Source organism: Nerophis ophidion, linkage group LG16 (assembly GCF_033978795.1).
Source record: "Nerophis ophidion isolate RoL-2023_Sa linkage group LG16, RoL_Noph_v1.0, whole genome shotgun sequence".
Classification (NCBI taxonomy): Eukaryota; Metazoa; Chordata; class Actinopteri; order Syngnathiformes; family Syngnathidae; genus Nerophis; species Nerophis ophidion.
This window is the reverse complement of record NC_084626.1, coordinates 31,057,081-31,078,076: the sequence shown is the minus strand read 5'-3', so window position 1 is coordinate 31,078,076 and position 20,996 is coordinate 31,057,081. Positions and strand designations below refer to the sequence as shown.

The 20,996-nt window shown below is 37.5% G+C and overlaps 1 protein-coding gene across 2 annotated transcripts in view; it reads right to left on the bottom strand.

Moving 5' to 3' along the window:
• The window catches only part of LOC133535257 (bone morphogenetic protein 7-like), a 44,896-nt gene extending 30,894 nt beyond the window's left edge, over positions 1-14,002 (bottom strand). For both annotated transcript variants that reach the window (XM_061874917.1, XM_061874918.1), the window contains exon 1: positions 13,470-14,002. In XM_061874917.1, the coding sequence (XP_061730901.1) occupies positions 13,470-13,848 (379 nt within the window). In that variant the 5' untranslated portion in view covers positions 13,849-14,002. The remainder of the gene's footprint in view (positions 1-13,469) is intronic.
• Between the last annotated feature and the right edge of the window lie 6,994 nt (positions 14,003-20,996).

Below are 20,996 nucleotides of genomic sequence, written 5' to 3'. Positions count from 1 at the left end.
GCTAAAAAAAAAAAAAAAAACTAAAAAAACTCCTATTAAATGTTTAGCAAAAACCCACTAATCAAATCTGCCTTCATGCTTCGTCTTAAATCACACATTCTTTCAGACTATATTCACTCAGATGGCCTGAATTTGTCAGTTTAAACTCTTTATTTATTTAAGATCGAACTGAGTGATGCAAGCAAACAAGAGTATAAACAGTTCATCTTTTGCACAAGTGACCTTTGACCTTTCTCCAGGCCCCGAGGCAGCATTGCTATACATGATGAAACGGAACATCCGCATAGGCACCAAGCTGTCTATACTCTTCTGTCATATAGACGCCCTTGTAGACGCAACAGAATGTATCCAAATAAATTGAAATCATACTCTCCTCAAACCACTAATATAACAGCTGTTATATTTTGTCTATGATCGATATAAAGTCGCGATCAATAGTTGACATACACTTGTAAAGAACATAATGTCATGGCTGCCTTAAGTTTCCAATAATTTATACAACTCTTATTTTTTTGTGATAGAGTGATTGGAGCACACACTTGTTGGTCACAAAAAACCTTCATGAAGTTTGGTTCTTTTATTAATTGATTATGGGTCGACTGAAAATGTGACCAAATCTGCTGGGTCAAAAGTATACATACAGCAATGTTAACATTTGTTTACATGTCCCTTGGAAAGTTTTACTGCAATAAGTTGCAATTGGTAGCCATTCACAAGCTTCTGTTCAAATTGTTGACCACTCCTCTTGACAAAATTGGTGCAGTTCAGCTAAATTTGTTGGTTTTCTGACATGGATTGTGTTTCTTTGGCATTGTCCATACTTTTAAGTCAGGACTTTTGGAAGGCCAATCCAAAACCTTAATTCTAGCCTGATTTAGCCATTCTTTTACCACTTTTGACGTGTGTTCAGGGTCATTGTCCTGTTGGAACACCCAACTGCGCCGAAGACCCAACCTCCAGGCTGATGATTTTTCATTGTCCCATTTACTTTCTGTAAAGCCCTAGTTTCATTGGCAGCAAAACAAGCCCAGAGAATAATACTACCACCACCATGCTTGATAGTAGGGATGGTGTTCCTGGGATAAAAGCCGCACCTTTTCTCCTCCAGACATATTGCTGGGTATTGTGGCCTAACAGCTCAATTTTTGTTGCATCTGACATCACATGGACAAAGGTAACACCTTCTGGAGGAAAGTTCTGTGGTCAGATGAAACAAAAATTCTTTATAAGTGTATGCCAACTTTTGATCGCGACTGTATGTGCTCTGGTATATCATAGGGCAGGGGTCGGGAACATTTTAGGCTGAGAGAGCTATGAAAGCCAAATATTTTAAAATGTATTTCTGTGAGAGCCATGTAATATTTTTTAACACTGAATATAACTAAATGCGTGCATTTTTAAGTAAGAACAACAGTTTGAGAGTATAATAAGTCTCTCATTCGTTTTAATAACATTGTTATTCTGAAGCTAACCAATAATAAATAAAATACTTCTTAATGCAGATTCTTGAACTGGTGGGGTGGGAAACGGATGGATAGATCAAAATGCATGAGAATGTTTTATATTTTCAACGTTGTTTTAACACGTACCATGAATTGATTTACGTGGACCCCGACTTAAACAAGTTGAAAAACTTATTCGGGTGCTACCATTTAGTGGTCAATTGTACGGAATATGTACTGTACTGTACAATCTACTAATAAAAGTTTCAATCAATCAAATCTGTGATTACCAACAGAATTATTCATTACTTATCGTTTTAAGCAATGTCGGCTAAGATTTATCTGAGAGCCAGATGCAGTCATCAAAAGACCCACATCTGGCTCGAGAGCCATAGGTTCCCTACCCCTGTCATAGGGGCTATGACAAGTTGAATTCTTAAAGGGAAAGGACCTATATTTATTTACAGAGAAAGACACAACACAACAAAGGATGATTTGGTCTGAATGAACAATCCTTTGCACCATGCTACAATAATAAAAACATGTATCGGAACACGACAATATTTGTCACTTTCAGAAATAACTGTTTTTACTGCATGCAACAGTTTAAATAAGAATAATTCAAATACACTTTTATAACAATATTAAATAACGTACTTCATTAATAATTGTGGGGAAACGCCATAACATTCACACATTTGGTTTTCTACACCAAAATTTGTCCATTTATACAACCTTTTACTAGTCTTCTTCTCCAGATTTTGCCGCGCTCTACCTTCCACATTTTTCACCCAATTCAAACCATTCCAACTTCAAACTGTTCAGGTTATTCGGGGATCGTGGGCTTTCCTTTGACAAATTCCCAAATATTTGCCAGATTTCCCGGAATTCCAGGTTTTACAGGACAATTTTCCCATTCAAAAAGAATTGGCTATTTTTATTAACTTTCACCATTTCCACATTTTCCACTTATGACACATTCCACCATTTTGGAAATTCAAACTACCCTTTTTCCAAGTTAAAAAAAATGTCAGGATTTCCCAAAATTCCTGGTTTTCCAAAGACCTATTTCCACCATTTTTTTCTGGCGACCACTCCTCCCACATTTTTTAATCCACTTCAACCGTGCTACCGTCAAAACATTCCTCTTGATTAGGAAAAAAAAATAAAGTTGTTTTTTAAACTGGAAAAATTCCCAGTTTTCCTGTCATTTCAGGAATTCTGTAATACCATTTCTCAATTGAACATGATACTACTAGAGATGTCTGATAATGGCTTAATTGCCAATATCCGATATTCGGATATTGACCAATTCTTAATTACCGATACAGATATCAACAGATACCGATATATAGTCGTGGAATTAACACATTATTATGACTAATTTTGTTGTGATTCCCCACTGGATGCATTAAACAATGTAACAAGGTTTTCCAAAATAAATCAACTCAAGTTATAGAAAAAAATGCCAACATGCCACTGCCATATTTATCATAGAAGTCCCAAAGTGCATTATTTTTTTTTAACATGCCTCAAAACAGCAGCTTGGAATTTGGAACATGCTCTCCCTGAGAGAGCATGAGGAGGTTGAGGTGGGCGGGGTTGGGAGGGTGGGGTTGAGGTGTGTAGAGGGGAGAGCTGGAAGGGGGTGCATATTGCAGCGTCCCGGAAGAGTTAGTGCTGCAAGGAGTTCTGGGTATTTGTTCTGTTGTGTTTATGTTGTGTTACGGTGCGGATGTTCTTCTGAAATGTGCGTGTCATTCTTGTTTGGTGTGGGTTCACAGTGTGGCGCATATTTGTAACAGTCTTACAAATATGAATCTAAATATTCATATAACAGGAAATTATTCCCTTAAATATTATTATAAATAAAAATAAAAATTAGTGCTGCAAGGACTTGTGGGTATTTTTTCTGTTTGGTTTATGTTGTGTTACGTTGCGGATGTTCTTCTGAAATGTGCGTGTCATTCTTGTTTGGTGTGGGTTCACAGTGTGGCGCATATTTGTAACAGTCTTACAAATATGAATCTAAATATTCATATAACAGGAAATTATTCGCTTCAATATTATTATAAATAAAAATAAAAATTAGTGCTGCAAGGACTTGTGGGTATTTTTTCTGTTTGGTTTATGTTGTGTTACGGAGCGGATGTTCTCCCGAAATGTGCTTGTCATTCTTGTTTGGTGTGGGTTCACAGTGTGGCACATATTTGTAAAAGTGTTAAAGTTGTTTATATAGCCACCCTCAGTGTGACCTGTATGGCTATTGTGGCTGTTACCTCTCCCTATGTCCGTGTACACAGCGGTGTTTCAAAAAGTCATACATTTTACTTTTTGAAACCGATACCGATAATTTCTGATATTACATATTAAAGCATTTATCGGCCGATGATAGATAGATAGATAATACTTTATTGATTCCTTCAGGAGAGTTCCTTCAGGAGGCAGTGCGATATTATCGGACATCTCTATTTAGTACTTCAACATTTCTCGACCCATTTGAAAAATTTCAATACCAACCTCATTCAGACCATTCAAGTTTACCATTTTCAAAAAATTTCACGCTTTTCCCGAAATTCACAATTTTTGGGGAAATTGCTATTGAAATAAATAGGACATTCTTCAAAGTTCCACAATTTTCTTATCTGATTCAAATTGTTCCAACTTCAAAAATATTCACCTTGTTTTGGAATTGATAACCCTAATAAACAATTTTTTAAAAATTCAGGAATTCAGTTCAACTTCAGCAGAGGAGCATTCACACACAATTCCTTCAGAAATTGCCTCTTCTGGTTGTCTTATATTTTTTGACTTTATATCTGAATGATCATTTCATGTATTATTTTGTATTTAAGATTAACAATTTATTCCCTTTTATTCATTACTTTGAGAAAATAACCATTTTATAGTCTTATTTTTAACATTTCACGAACTATACCGTCATTTATTTCAACTTGTAACTACTGGTATTTGTTTCCACTTTTTTCTTCATATAAATGGTAAAATGTGAGCAAACTAAACATTGTAAGAGTCTACATCGAAAAGTTACGGTGGTTTTGAGTTATTCCGATATAGTTACATTGTGATGCACTACTTCTTTCCAGTTTCTCACGACATGTCCGAATAGCAATAGGAAAAAGCAGAGTTTATTTAATCCTATACCCCTTTTCCACTTCAATGCAATGTCTTACACATGTGTTGGTTCACTTCCTGCGCTTAATTTGCCACAAAAATAAATTAAATACATAAATAATAATGTTATCATGAATAAACAGTTAAGTTATGGTGTAAATTAGAATGAGTAGATATAGTAGAAGGGTTTAAATAACATATGCTTCTTACTACTCATTTTCAGATTTGTTGAGTTGTGGAAATGTAACCAATGGTACCTACTGCAAATTGTTAAGCATGTCTGAAACAAATAAACTATACCGTAGCATCCATTGATTGTTATTAGTAGGTCAATATTAAAAAAGGCATCTTATTGTACCTTAATTCCTTTTATAGTATTTATTAATTAAATCTTTTTTCAAATCTATTTACATGCATTATTTCGAACCACCTTTTTATTCTTCCTGTCTTTTCCTTTATCACTGGATTTTTTTAATCCCATTTTATTTCATTTATTTTTTTATTCTTTCAACTCCATTTTCCCATTCCTGGTAAAACTGTAAATGGTTCACTGTGTTGTTCAAAGACATGGAGGAGGGGTGTAGGCAGAAGTGTAGCACCACGTCCTGGGCCCCAATACACAAGAGTCTTAAAGGGCCCTCAAGCCCAAACCCAAGTGTTTTAAAAAGCTGGTTCATGCAGTAATGAGTTTTTAGGTGCATGTACGTAAACATACTTAGAGTACCTGTAAAATCACAGTTCTGCAGATGCACTAACTTGCTGAAAATATTTTTTTTTTTTTAATTCCCAATATATGAGTATAGCATTGATGTCAAACATTGCAATTATGGCTGTGACAGTAAATATTGTTTTAACATAAAACCTTGTTGAACAATTTGTATTGCCAATTGTGTGTGATTATCATATTTTTAACACATTTTTAGATAACCTGCTTTGAATTTGTAAATCAAGGTGACAAGAAGATATGTATTTATTTTTGATAAAGAACAATAACAAAATGCTGGGAATATATGTTGCATGCACAGTTAATATTGATGTTTTGAAGATATGCAGTAGGGGTGCTAAAAAAAAATCGATTCACATCCAAAACGTGATTTTTATTTATTTAGATTCAAAATATATGCATAACTTTTGAGAATATCATATTTATATAAACATATATATACCTTACCTGTCAAAAGTTTGAACACACCTTCTCATTCAATGTGTTTTCTTTATTTTCATGACTATTTACATTATATATTGTCACTGAAGGCATCAAAACTATGAATGAACACATGTGGAGTTATGTACTTAACCAAAAAAAAAGGTGAAATAACTGAAAAACTGTTTTATATTCTAGTTTCTTCAAAATACCCACTCTTTGCACTGATTACTTTTTTTGCACACTCTTGGCATTCTCTCGATGAGCGTCCAGAGGTAGTCACCTGAAATGGTTTTCACTTCCCAGGTGTGCTTGAAGCTCATCGAGAGAATGCTAAGAGTGTGCAAAGCATTAGTTCTTGCACACAATATAAAACATGTTTTCAGTTATTTCACTTTTTGCATAGTACATAACTCCACATGTGTTCATTCATAGTTTTGATGCCTTCAGTGACAATGTACAATGTGAATATTTATGAAAATAAAGAAAACACATTGAATAAGAATGTGTGTCCAAACTTTTGGCCTGTACTGTGTGTGTGTGTGTGTGTATATATATATATATATATATATATATTCTCACGTTGTGCTTTTCAGAATGGAATCTCATTTTTAAATAAAACAATTTTTTTTTTTTATCAATCCAACAAACCACTACACAGCAATACCATAACAATGCAATCCAATTCCAAAACCAAACCTGACCCAGCAACACTAAGAAATGCAATAAACAGAGCATTTGAGAGGAGACACAAACACAACACAGAACAAACCAAAAGTAGTGAAACAAAAATGAATATTATCAACAACAGTATCAATATTAGTTATAATTTCAGCAGAGCAGTGATTAAAAATCCCTCATTGACGTTATCATTAGACATTAATAAAAAATAAAAAAAAGAACAATAGTGTCACAGTGGCTTACACTTGCATCGCATCTCATAAGCTTGACAACACACTGTGTCCAATGTTTTCACAAAGATAAAATAAGTCATATTTTTGGTTCGTTTAATAGTTAAAACAAATTTACATTATTGCAATTAGTTGATGAAACATTGTCCTTTACAATTATAAAAGCTTTTTTTGTTTTTAAATCTACTAATCTGCTAGCATGTCAGCAGACTGGGGAAGATCCTGCTGAAATCCTATGTATTGAATGAATACAGAATCGGTTTGAATCGGAAAAATATCGTTTTTCAATCGAGAATTGCATTGAATCGAAAAAAATCGATTGATAATCGAATCACAACCCCAAGAATCGATATTGAATCGAATCGTGGGACACCCAAAGATTTGCAGCCCTAATATATATATATATATATATATATATATATATATATATATATATATATATATATATATATATATATATATATATATATATATATATATACATATATATATATATATATATATATATATGTGTGTATGTATGTAAACTTGTCCCTTATATATATATATATATATATATATATATATATATATATGTATATATATATATATATATATATATATATATATATATGTGTGTATGTATGTAAACTTGTCCCTTTTGGGGTCGCGGGGGATGCTGGAGCCTATCTCAGCTGCATTTGGGCGGTAGGCAATTTACACCCTGGACAAGTTGCCACGTCATCGCAGGGCCAACGCAGAGACAGACAACATTCACACTCACATTCCCAGGGTTCCATGTAAGCTCTGACGGTAAGGCGCTTGCCCGTCGACGTGCGACGGTAAACGTCACGAACTTGAGCACCGAGACTACCCAAGTGAATGGGCTCTACTCGTTTACCTCAAAACACACCTATTCCTGACTGCTAATTAAATGTAAATCTTATCGATCTTTATTGGTGTTGTTTTTATCCAATTGATTTTATTGTTTTGATTTTGTACAGTGTTCTTGAGTGCTCAAAAAGGCGCCTTATAAGTAAAATGTATTATTATTATTACCTGGGTGGCCTAACCCCAACCCTAACCCTTACTTTCAGATGTAAGGAACTGATTTTAGGGTTACGTTTAACTCAAACCTGGAAATCCTCTGCAGGCTTGACTGTGCCATTTAACAACGGGTGATGCATCCTTCGGATGTGCCTCTGAGGCCGCGTAGGCCAGGTCCTCAAAAGGATGCAGATCCTGAATTGGGACAGTGCTCATGTTACGAAGATCGTGTTTAATAGACAATTTATTCTGAATCGAATTATCCTCCCAAGAATCGGAAGCGGTGCCTTTTTTCTGTAAAAAAATTTAAATAAATAAGTTCAGCCAGAAAATACTTCCTTATTTCAAGCTTTTGACGGACCACATTAAATTATCCCATGAATTGATTAACTTTGACCCAGACTTAAACAAGTTGAAAAACTTATTTGGGTGTTACCATTTAGTGCCACATCATAATGGAATGCACTCCCAACAGGTGTAAAAGAAAGTGCATCGCTATCCTCATTCAAAACCGCACTAAAAGAACACTTCCAGGCAACTACAACCAAGACTAACACTGGGTGTGGGTTTTTCTTTGCCCTTATGTGGGCTCTGAACCGAGGATGTTGTTGTGGCTTGTGCAGCCCTTTGAGACACTTGTGATTTGGGGCTATATAAATAAACATTGAGTGCTTGATTGAATTGTACTGAATATGTACTGCATTGTGCAATCTACTCATAAAAGTCTCAATCAATCAATCAATGGTCAATAAATGGTACTCACTGGGTTGTGAGTTTTTCTCTGCCCTCATGTGGGCTCTGAACCGAGGATGTCGTTGTGGCTTGTGCAGCCCTTCGAGACACTTTTGATTTGGGGCTATATAAATAAACATTGAGTGATTGATTGAATTGTACGGAATATGTACTGCACTGTGCAATCTACTCATAAAAGTCTCAATCAATCAATCAATGGTCAACAAACGGTCTAAACTCACAACCCACTGGGTGTGGGTTTTTCTTTGCCCTTATGTGGGCTCTGAACCGAGGATGTCGTTGTGGCTTGTGCAGCCCTTTGAGACACTTGTGATTTGGGGCTATATAAATAAACATTGGGTGATTGATTGAATTGTACGGAATATGTCCTGCACTGTGCAATCTACTCATAAAAGTCTCAATCAAACAATCAATGGTCAACAAACGGTCTAAACTCACAAGCCACTGGGATGTGGGTTTTTCTTTGCCCTTATGTGGGCTCTGAAATGAGGATGTCTCTATAGCTTGTGCATCCCTTTGAGACACTTGGGATTTAGGGCTATAAAAATAAACATTGATTGATTGATTCAATTGTACAGAATATGCATTGTACTGTGCAATCTACTCATAAAAGTCTGAAGTAACCAATCAATGGTCAACAAACGGTCTAAATTCACAACCCACTGGGTGTGGGTTTTTCTTTGCCCTTATGTGGGCTCTGAACAGAGGATGTCGTTGTGGCTTGTGCAGCCTTTTGAGACACTTGTGATTTGGGGCTATATAAATAAATATTGATTGATTAAATTGTACGGAATATGCACTGTACTGTGCAATCTACTCATAGAAAGTCTCAAGTAATCAATCAATGGTCAACAAATGGTCTAACCTCACAACCCAATGGGTTGTGGGTTTTTCTTTGCCCTTATGTGGGCTCTGAAACGAGGATGTCGCTATAGCTTGTGCATCCCTTTGAGACACCTGTGATTTAGAGCTATATAAATAAACATTGATTGATTCAATTGTACAGAACATTTACTGTACTCTGCAATCTACTCATAAAAGTCTCAATTAATCAATCAATAGTCAACAAATGGTCTAAACTCACAACCCAATGGGTTGTGGGTTTTTCCTTGCCCTTATGTGGGCTCTGAACCGAGAATGTCGTTGTGGTTTGTGCAGCCCTTTGAGACACTTGTGATTTGGGGCTGTATAAATAAACATTGATTGATTGATTGAATTGTACGGAACATGTATGGTACTGTGCAATCTACTCATAAAAGTCTCAATCAATCAATGGTCAACAAATGGTTTAAACTCAGTGGGTTGTGGGTTTTTCCTTTTCCTTTTCCTTGACCTACTCAGTGGCCTAGTGGTTAAAGTGTCCGCCCTGAGATCGGTAGGTTGGGAGTTCAAACACCGGCAGAGTCATACCAAAGACTATAAAACTGGGACCCATTGCCTCCCTGCTTGGCACTCAGCATCAAGGGTTGGAATTGGGGGTTAAATCACCATAAATGATTCCCGGGCGCTGCACTGCTGCTGCCCACTGCTCCCCTCACTTCCCAGGGGGTGATTAAGGGGATGGGTCAAATGCAGAGAACACATTTCACCAAACTTAGTGTGTGTGTGACGATCATTGGTACTTTAACTTTACTTTATGTGGGCTCTGAACCGAGGATGTCGTTGTGGCTTGTGCAGCCCTTTGAGACACTAGTGATTTGAGGCTGTATAAATAAAAATTGAGTGATTAATTGAATTGTACGGAATATTTACTGCACTGTGCAATCTACACTGTAAAAAAAAAATCCTATTTTTATGGTTAATTTACTCTAAATTTCTACTGTAATTTTTCCAATTTTTTAAAATAGGTTATAAAACTGTAGAATTGAAGACTATCTATAAAGTGAAGTGAATTATATTTATATAGCGCTTTTCTCTAGTGACTCAAAGCACTTTACATAGTGAAACCCAATATCTAAGTTACATTTAAACCAGTGTGGGTGGCACTGGGAGCAGGTGGGTAAAGTGTCTTGCCCAAGGACACAACGGCAGTGACTATGATGGCAGAAGCGGGAATCGAACCTGCAACCCTCAAGTTGCTGGCACGGCCGCTCTACCAACGGAGCTATGCCGCCTGTTATTTTAAGTAATATGCCAGTAATGACAAACTTTGTATATTTCAATTTGTTTTTACAGAAAAATACCATATTAATAACACGTATCATAATTTTGTTTTCCCAAATTACTTTCAAATTCATGTAAAATTACAGTAATTAACTTTCATTTAATATGTAGCTTGTCATACAAAAGTATATGTCCATACTAACTAACAGTTTTATATGTAATTTTAAGGAAAATCTTGTTTTTTTAATATTTGTTTATTTTTATATTCAAGTTGAAAATTATTTGGAGTTTGTTATATAAAGATTAATGCTCATACTATCAATTTGACATTTTTCTCTGTGGGTAGTGGCGGAGGTGTAGCCTGGAAGAGTAGCGCTGCTTAGCATTCTGGGTATTTTTTGTTTTGTGTTTATTTTGTGTTACGGTGAAGATGTTCTCCCGAAATGTGTCTGTCATTCTTTTTTGATGTGTGTTCACAATGTGGCAAATATTTGTAACGGTCTTAAATTTGTTTGTACTGCCACCGTCAGTGTGATCAAGTATGTCTTTCAGCCAGTGTGGTGTGAGAAACGTAATTTTGCCAAAAATGCGTCACTTTCGGCACGCTGCTTGTTTGTCTAGTAAATGAGCTAATGCGTCAAAAGGTTGTTGAGGACAATATAGGTAGTGCTGTCAAGGCACTTTCTAAAAATATTGTCCGATAGATAATTTGACAACCCTTCGCGAGGGTCACAGGAGGACTCTCGTGATAATTGGCAAGTATGTTGCCAGGTCGGTAAAGCCATTCAAAGAAGGTGAATTCACTTTTCACGTAGTTTCTACATACAGTGACCCCCCCCGGTAAATTGATTGAGTTTGAGACCCCATCCTTTTTCTATCGCTTATTCCCTTTCGGGGTCGCGGGGGGCGCTGGCGCCTATCTCAGCTACAATCGGGCGGAAGGCGTGGTACACCCTGGACAAGTCGCCACCTCATCGCAGGGCAAATCTGTAAAATAAATGGTATTTTTCTGTGGAACTGCCAGCATTGTCACTTCATTAAAGTTGGTTGATCGTAATAAATTGGAAAAACTGTAGAAAAAAGGTATTTTTCTGCAGAACTGTTTGCATTGTCACTTTATTAAAGGTGGTTGATCTTCACAATTTAGTAAAAATCTGTAAAATTACGATATTTTTCCGCAAAACTTTTAATGAAAATTTCTGTAAATATGTTTTTGATCATTATTTGGTTTACAGTGTTTTACTTTCATTCTATGGTTTTCGTTTGGCAGCCGTAGCTGCCAGTAGATTACCGTTTTTTTTACAGAATTTTTTTTTTACAGTGTACTCATAAAAGTTTCAATCAATCAATGAAGCGGCGAGCCACATTTGGCCCCCCGGCCTTGACTTTGACACCTATGGTGTATAAGATTAAATAAAATCTTATTTTTTTTCCTATTCCTTTTTGGGCAGGTTGAATCAATAGCAACACTATTAATTTGTTCTTTCATTTAAAAAGTCACCCGTGAAAGAATGAAGAGTATTTAATAAATACACTTTTGGTCAATTGGGTTATAATGGGTTGTACTTGTATAGCGCTTTTCTACCTTCAAGGTACTCAAAGCGCTTTGACACTACTTCCACATTCACCCATTCACACACACATTCACACACTGATGGAGGGAGCTGCCATGCAAGGCGCCAACCAGCACCCATCAGAAGCAAGGGTGAAGTGTCTTGCTCAGGACACAACGGACATGACGAGGTTGGTATTGGGTGGGATTTGAACCAGTGACCCTCGGGTTGCGCACGGCCACTCTTCCACTGCGCCACGCCGTCCCTACTTAGTTGTGATTTCCCTCTCTGCATGAAAGTTTAAAAGTAGCATATATTAATGCAGTATGAAGAAGAATGTTTTAATGTAGACACATAGAATCATCAAACTGCTGTGATTATATGCATCAAGTGTTTATTCTTATTAGGGATTCCCAAAGCCCAAAAAAAGTCTGCGGGCTATAGAGCGTTTTCATTTCGGGCTCCAGTACTCTGGAATGCCCTCCCGGTAAAAGTTTGAGATGCCACCTCAGTAGAAGCATTTAAGTCTCACTTTAAAACTCATTTGTATACTCTAGCCTTTAAATAGACTCCCTTTTTAGACCAGTTGATCTGCCGTTTCTTTTCTTTTTCTCCTATGTCCCACTCTCCCTTGTGGAAGGGGTCCGGTCCGATCCGGTGGCCATGGCCTGTGTATCGGCTGGGGACATCTCTGCGCTGCTGATCCGCCTCCGCTTGGGATGGTTTCCTGCTGGCTCCGCTGTGAACGGGACTCTCGCTGCTGTGTTGGAACCGCTTTGGACTGGACTCTTGCGACTGTGTTGGATCCATTATGGATTGAACTTTCACAGTATCATGTTAGACCCGCTCGACATCCATTGCTTTCCTCCTCTCCAAGGTTCTCATAGTCATCATTGTCACCGACGTCCCACTGGGTGTGAATTTTTCCTTGCCCTTATGTGGGCCTACCGAGGATGTCGTAGTGGTTTGTGCAGCCCTTTGAGACACTAGTGATTTAGGGCTATATAAGTAAACATTGATTGATTGATTGATTTATATTCAAAGCCAAGGCAAAATCTCGTAATATATATCGTATATCGCAATATGGCATAAAAATACCGCGATATTAATAAAAGCCAATATCGCCCAGCCCTAGTTGTGAGTTCAAACCCCGGCCGAGTCATACCAAAGACTATAAACATGGGACCCATTACCTCTCAGCATCAAGGGTTGGAATTGGGGGTTAAATCACCTAAAATGATTCTCGGGCGCGGCCACCGCTGCTGCCCACTGCTCCCCTCACCTCCCAGGGGGTATCAGGGGTGATGGGTCTAATACAGAGAATTTCGCCACACCTAGTGTGTGTGTGACCATCATTGCTATTTTAACTCTAAAAGGCAAACTTGCGTGCATCTCCCAAACTCACCCAGGTTGACAAAGCTCATCACCATATCCGCGTCGTCCAGGAAGCGGCTGTCCTGCAGGGTGACCACCGAGGCCAGGTGAGGGTTGTACCCGGAGTATCTGCTGTGCGGAGCGTCGGCGGCCGCCGTGTTGTACAAGTCCAGCATGAACATCGGGGCGGCGGCGTTGTGTCGGCTCCGGACGTGGGAGGGTCGCGGGCGCTGAGGCAGCCCCAGGATGGAGAGGATCTCCCGCTGCATGTCCCGGCGCTCCTGGCTCCTCAGCCGGCGCTGGATGAAGCTGGAGCGCACCTCGTTGTCCGCGGAGAAGTTGGAGAAAGAGACGCCGTAACTCCAAGTCATTAAGAAAAGCATCATCGTCTCCAAGGCGCCGGAAACCATATCAACCTTTTTTTTTTTTTTTTTTTAAACACGTCTCTTAAAGGTACTACGAAAGTGAAAAGTCATCCATAAATATCAGCGATGTGCAGATATCGGAAAGAATATCCCTCCTTCAATGTCTATTAACTCTGCTGCTTCTGTGCTGTTCTGCGTCTTTTCCTTTTGGCATTTTTTTTTTTGAGCGGGTTTAGAGAGTCGGGGGTGGGTCGATACGTATGTCGGTAGTGTCGATACCACGAGCGGCAATAATATTGGGCCAATACTATTGATTGATTGATTCTTTTATTAGTAGATTGCACAGTTCAATACATATTCCGTACAATTGACCACTAAATGTTAACACCCGAATAAGTTTTTCTACCATGAATTGATTAACGTGGACCCCGACTTAAACAAGTTGAAAAACTTATTCGGGTGTTACCATTTAGTGGTCAATTGTACGGAATATGTACTGTACTGTGCAATCTACTAATAAAAGTATCAATCAATCAATCAATTGTTTAAAGGCCTACTCGCTTTGTTTGTTTTATTTTGTGGGACAGACCTTCAAGTTTGCTTTGTTTGTTTTATTTTGTGAGACAGACCTTCAAGTAGGATTTATCACATGCCTCCTTTTCACCAATCAAATGCAGTCACTGGTGGCGTTTGACTCCGTTTCACCAATCAAATGCAGTCACTGGTGACATTTGACTCAGTTTCACCAATCATAGCGTAGCTCGGTTGGTAGAGCGGCCGTGCCAGCAACTTGAGGGTTGCAGGTTCGATTCCCGCTTCCGCCATCCTCACTGCCGTTGTGTCCTTGGGCAAGACCCTTTACCCACCTGCTCCCAGTGCCACCCACACTGGTTTAAATGTAACTTAGATATTGGGTTTCACTATGTAAAGCGCTTTGAGTCACTAGAGAAAAGCGCTATATAAATATAATTCACTTCACTTCACTTCACAATCAAACAGAGCCAGTCACATGATTAACTGCACACTTTTTTTTTCTTTTCTTTTTTAAACCTTTATTTATAAATTTCAAAATTTACAAACAGTTGAAAATAATCAAATTAATTACAAAACAGTATAAAAATCGTACAAAACAGCGCCATGAGGTTGTAAATTCAAAGTAACTAAAATAAAATGATAAATGATAAATGGGTTGTACTTGTATAACGCTTTTCTACCTTCAAGGTACTCAAAGCGCTTTGACACTACTTCCACATTTACCCATTCACACACACATTCACACACTGATGGAGGGAGCTGCCATGCAAGGCGCTAACCAGCACCCATCAGGAGCAAGGGTGAAGTGTCTTGCTCAGGACACAACGGACATGACGAGGTTGGTACTAGGTGGGGATTGAACCAGCCATCCATCCATTGTCTACCGCTTATTCCCTTTTGACGCCTATCTCAGCTACAATCGGGCGGAAGGCGGGGTACACCCTGGACAAGTCGCCACCTCATCACAGGGCCAACACAGATAGACAGACAACATTCACACTCACATTCACACACTAGGGCCAATTTAGTGTTGCCAATCAACCTATCCCCAGGTGCATGTTTTTGGAAGTGGGAGGAAGCCGGAGTACCCGGCGGGAACCCAAGCATTCACGGGGAGGACATGCAAACTCCACACAGAAAGATCCCGAGCCTGGATTTGAACCCAGGACTGCAGGACCTTCGTATTGTGAGGCAGACGCACTAACCCCTTTACCACCGTGAAGCCCCAGTACAGTACATATTCCGTACAATTGACCACTAAATGGTAACGCCCGAATAAGTTTTTCTACTTGTTTAAAGGCCTACTGAAATGAGATTTTCTTATTTATGTCACACCTGGACATGGACTGGATTTGCTTCTTCCACGCAAAGGATGATTGGCACGAGCCAGACGAGAATTCAGGTACATATTTGTTTATTTAAACACTATAATAAAAAATAAACAAACTAAGGGCGCCCACAAGGAGGTACAGAACTTGGCTACAATATACAAACAGGAAAACAAAAACACTTGCACGATGGCATGAATGAACTATGGACATAAACAAAAGGACTTAGCACAAAAGCATTTAGCTATGACTATATACAACAACTTACTCGACATGGAACTATGGACGAGGGCATGAAGGAGGTGTAGCAAGGGTAGCGTGTGTGCGTGAAGGCAAGCAGGCAAACAAAATTCCCAGAACGATGAACAGAAAGCAAATGACTTAAGTCATGGGTGTCAAACTCTGGCCCGCGGGCCAAATTTGGCCCGCCGTGTATTTTCATTTGGCCCTTGAGGCAATATCAAATTAACATTAGAGCTGGCCCGCCGGTATTACACAGCGGCGGTGTCGCTGTAACACCGCATTCACCGCTAATACTCATACTTGCTAACCCCCCTCCCAAGTTTCAGTGCCCCTCACGAAAATTACCAGGGGGCAACCATTCTCCCAAATTTCTCCCGATTCCCACCTGGACAACAATATTGGGGGCGTGCCTTAAAGGCACTGCCGCAAGCGTCCTGTAAAACCTTTCGTCACGTCCGCTTTTCCTACGTAAAAACAGCATGCCGGCCTAGTCACATGATATATGTGGCTTTTACACACACACACACCCTAATGCAATGCAAGCTTGGTCAACAGCCATAAAGGTCACACTGAGGGTGGCCGTATAAACAACTTTAAGACTGTTACAAATATGCGTCACACTGTGAACCAACACTAAACGAGAATGACAAGCAAATTTCGGGAGAACATCCGCACTGTAACACAACATAAACACAACAGAACAAATACACAGAACCCCTTGCAGCACTACCTCTTCATGGATGCTACAATATAAAAGTGTATTATTAGCCTGTGGGAAAAGTTTATTTTGATATTTACATGAGAAGGTTGCAAATAGAAAAGAGGCATTCAATTTATTTTTTAAATTTGATTTGATTTGATATGCCATTGCTATTTTTAAATTATTAGTATTATTTGAAACTCGATTTTGCATGTCATTATAAAGTTATTTAAAGCCTCGATTGTTCAATGTTCAATGCAAAACTTGTTTGGGTCCCTATTAAGAGGTTAATTTGTTCAACCTTGTTCAGTTTAAAATTTTGGCCCACTCTGTATTTGAGTTTGACACCCCTGACTTAAGTAGTAGCAGAGGTGATGAGAAACAGGTGTGAGAGCTGAGGGACGGGGCGTGACTAGGATGGCAAGGTGAAAATCAATGAGTTGGCATGGAGACGAAAACAAACCACGAAGTGCCAAGACAGAACTTAAATGTCCAAAAAACTAAACATAACCTGACCAAAACCAAAACATAAACTTACAGGTGTGACAATTTAAACGGGGATAGCAGGTCCATTCTATGTGTCATACTTGATCATTTCGCGATATTGCCATATTTTTGCTGAAAGGATTTAATAGAGAACATCCACGATAAAGTTTGCAACTTTCGGTGCTAAGAGAAAAGCCCTGCCTTTACCGGAAGTCGCAGACGATGACGTCACCTGTTTGAGGGCTCCTCACATGTTCACATTGTTTTTAATGGGAGCCTCCAACAAAAAAGTGCCATTCGTACCGGGAAAACGACAATTTCCCCATTAATTTGAGCGAGGATGAAAGATTCGTGTTTGAGGATATTGATAACGATGGACTAGAAGAAAAAAAAACGCGATTGCATTGCGACGGATTCTGATGTTTTTAGACACATTTACTAGGTTAATTCTGGGAAATCCCTTATCTTTCTATTGTGTTGCTAGTGTTTTAGTGAGTTTAATAGTACTTGATAGTCGGAAGGGTGTCTCCACGGGTGTCTTGACGCCAATGTCTCAGGGAAGTCGACGGCAGCTATGGACGGCACAAGCTCAGCTTTTCTCCGGTAAGAACTGATTTTTTAACCACAATATTCTCACCGAAACCTGCTGGTTGACATGTGGTCGGGATCCATGTTCTCTTGACCGCGCTCTGATCCATTGGAAAGTTTCACCACCAGGAATTTTAAACAAGGAATCACCGTGTGTTTGTGTGGCTAAAGGCCAAAGCTTCCCAACTCCATCTTTCTACTGTGACTTCTCCAATATTAATTGAACAAATTGCAAAAGATTCAGCAACACAGATGTCCAAAAAACTGTATAAGTATGCCGTTAAAGCAGACGACATTTAGCTGTGTGTGTGCGCAGCGCTCATACTTCCTAAAAACCCGTGACGTCTTGCATACACGTCATCATTACACAACGTTTCCAAGACAAAACTCCTGGGAAATTTAAAATTGTAATTTAGTAAACTAAAAAGGCCGTATTGGCATGTGTTGCAATGTTAATATTTCATCATTGATATATAAACTATCAGACTGCGTGGTGGGTAGTAGTGGGTTTCAGTAGGCCTTTAAGTCGGGGTCTACGTTAGAACCCAGCCCAGTGATTCTTAACCAGGGTTCGATCGAATCCTAGGGGTTCGGTGAGTCGACCTCAGGGGTTCGGCGGAGATCAAAACACACCCGACTCTTCATGTAAATACAAACTTCTCCCTGTTGTCATATTACAGATACGGCAACAGCTGACTGCAAGCTAATCAATGCTGTATGCATGTACATATTGCATCATTAGGCCTCATTTGTAGGTATATTTGAGATCATTTAATATCTTTTACTTTTGTCCTCGTTGTATAGAATTTAGTTTAGCATGTCGCACGACACATTATCTGTATGTAATTTCTGATAGTTGTTTGTGTGCCATGTTGTTCCAGACCACAGCAAACATCCCCTCCAGACCACAGCAAACATCCCCTAGCTTGCCAAAGATTGTAATAAATTCATTAGAAAAAGACAGCCTGGTGTTTCCTTTAACTTGGTCACGCACATCTATACTTTTGGCCATTCTAAGCCAGTAATTTCCAGGAGTTATCTCACCTTCTGAGTAGCCTCTGTTTTACTGATGGTTTCTAATGTAAAAATGTGTGGAATAAATATTACATTTATTTTGATAGTAGGCTATTGTAGCTAATATAGACACTTACATCATGTCTTGCCTTCATTATACCACTTATATAAGACTTTTAAAGTCATTTTGATAGTAGGCTATTATAGTTGATATAGACACTTCCATAATGTGTTGCCTTAATTATAACACGTATATAAGACTTTTAAAAAGTCATTTTGATAGTAGGCTATTATAGCTAATATAGACACTTACATCATGTGTTGCCTTCATTATAACACTTATATAAGACTTTTAAAGTCATTTTGATAGTAGGCTATTATAGTTAATATAGACACTTCCATAATGTGTTGCCTTAATTATAACACGTATATAAGACTTTTAAAAAGTAATTTTGATAGTAGGCTATTATAGCTAATATAGACACTTACATCATGTGTTTCCTTCATTATAACACTTATATAAGACTTTTAAAGTCATTTTGATAGTAGGCTACTATAGCTAATATAGACACTTACATCATGTCTTGCCTTCATTATACCACTTATATAAGACTTTTAAAGTAATTTTGATAGTAGGCTATTATAGTTAATATAGACTCATCCATAATGTGTTGCCTTAATTATAACACTTATATAAGACTTTTGGAAAGTAATTTTGATAGTAGGCTATTATAGCTAATATAGACACTTACATCATGTGTTTCCTTCATTATAACACTTATATAAGACTTTTAAAGTCATTTTGATAGTAGGCTATTATAGCTAATATAGACACTTACATCATGTCTTGCCTTCATTATAACACTTATATAAGACTTTTAAAGTCATTTTGATAGTAGGCTATTATAGCTAATATAGACACTTACATCATGTCTTGCCTTCATTATACCACTTATATAAGACTTTTAAAGTCATTTTGATAGTAGGCTATTATAGTTAATATAGACACTTCCATAATGTGTTGCCTTAATTATAACACTTATATAAGACTTTTAAAAAGTAATTTTGATAGTAGGCTATTATAGCTAATATAGACACTTACATCATTTGTTGCCTTCATTATAACACTTATATAAGACTTTTAAAGTCATTTTGATAGTAGGCTACTATAGCTAATATAGACACTTACATCATGTGTTGCCTTCATTATACCACTTATATAAGACTTTTAAAGTCATTTTGATAGTAGGCTATTATAGTTAATATAGACACTTCCATAATGTGTTGCCTTAATTATAACACGTATATAAGACTTTTAAAAAGTAATTTTGATAGTAGGCTACTATAGCTAATATAGACACTTACATCATGTCTTGCCTTCATTATACCACTTATATAAGACTTTTAAAGTAATTTTGATAGTAGGCTATTATAGTTAATATAGACTCATCCATAATGTGTTGCCTTAATTATAACACTTATATAAGACTTTTGGAAAGTAATTTTGATAGTAGGCTATTATAGCTAATATAGACACTTACATCATGTGTTTCCTTCATTATAACACTTATATAAGACTTTTAAAGTCATTTTGATAGTAGGCTATTATAGCTAATATAGACACTTACATCATGTCTTGCCTTCATTATAACACTTATATAAGACTTTTAAAGTCATTTTGATAGTAGGCTATTATAGCTAATATAGACACTTACATCATGTCTTGCCTTCATTATACCACTTATATAAGACTTTTAAAGTCATTTTGATAGTAGGCTATTATAGTTAATATAGACACTTCCATAATGTGTTGCCTTAATTATAACACTTATATAAGACTTTTAAAAAGTAATTTTGATAGTAGGCTATTATAGCTAATATAGACACTTACATCATTTGTTGCCTTCATTATAACACTTATATAAGACTTTTAAAGTCATTTTGATAGTAGGCTACTATAGCTAATATAGACACTTACATCATGTGTTGCCTTCATTATACCACTTATATAAGACTTTTAAAGTCATTTTGATAGTAGGCTATTATAGTTAATATAGACACTTCCATAATGTGTTGCCTTAATTATAACACGTATATAAGACTTTTAAAAAGTAATTTTGATAGTAGGCTACTATAGCTAATATAGACACTTACATCATGTCTTGCCTTCATTATACCACTTATATAAGACTTTTAAAGTCATTTTGATAGTAGGCTATTATAGCTAATATAGACTCATCCATAATGTGTTGCCTTAATTATAACACTTATATAAGACTTTTGGAAAGTAATTTTGATAG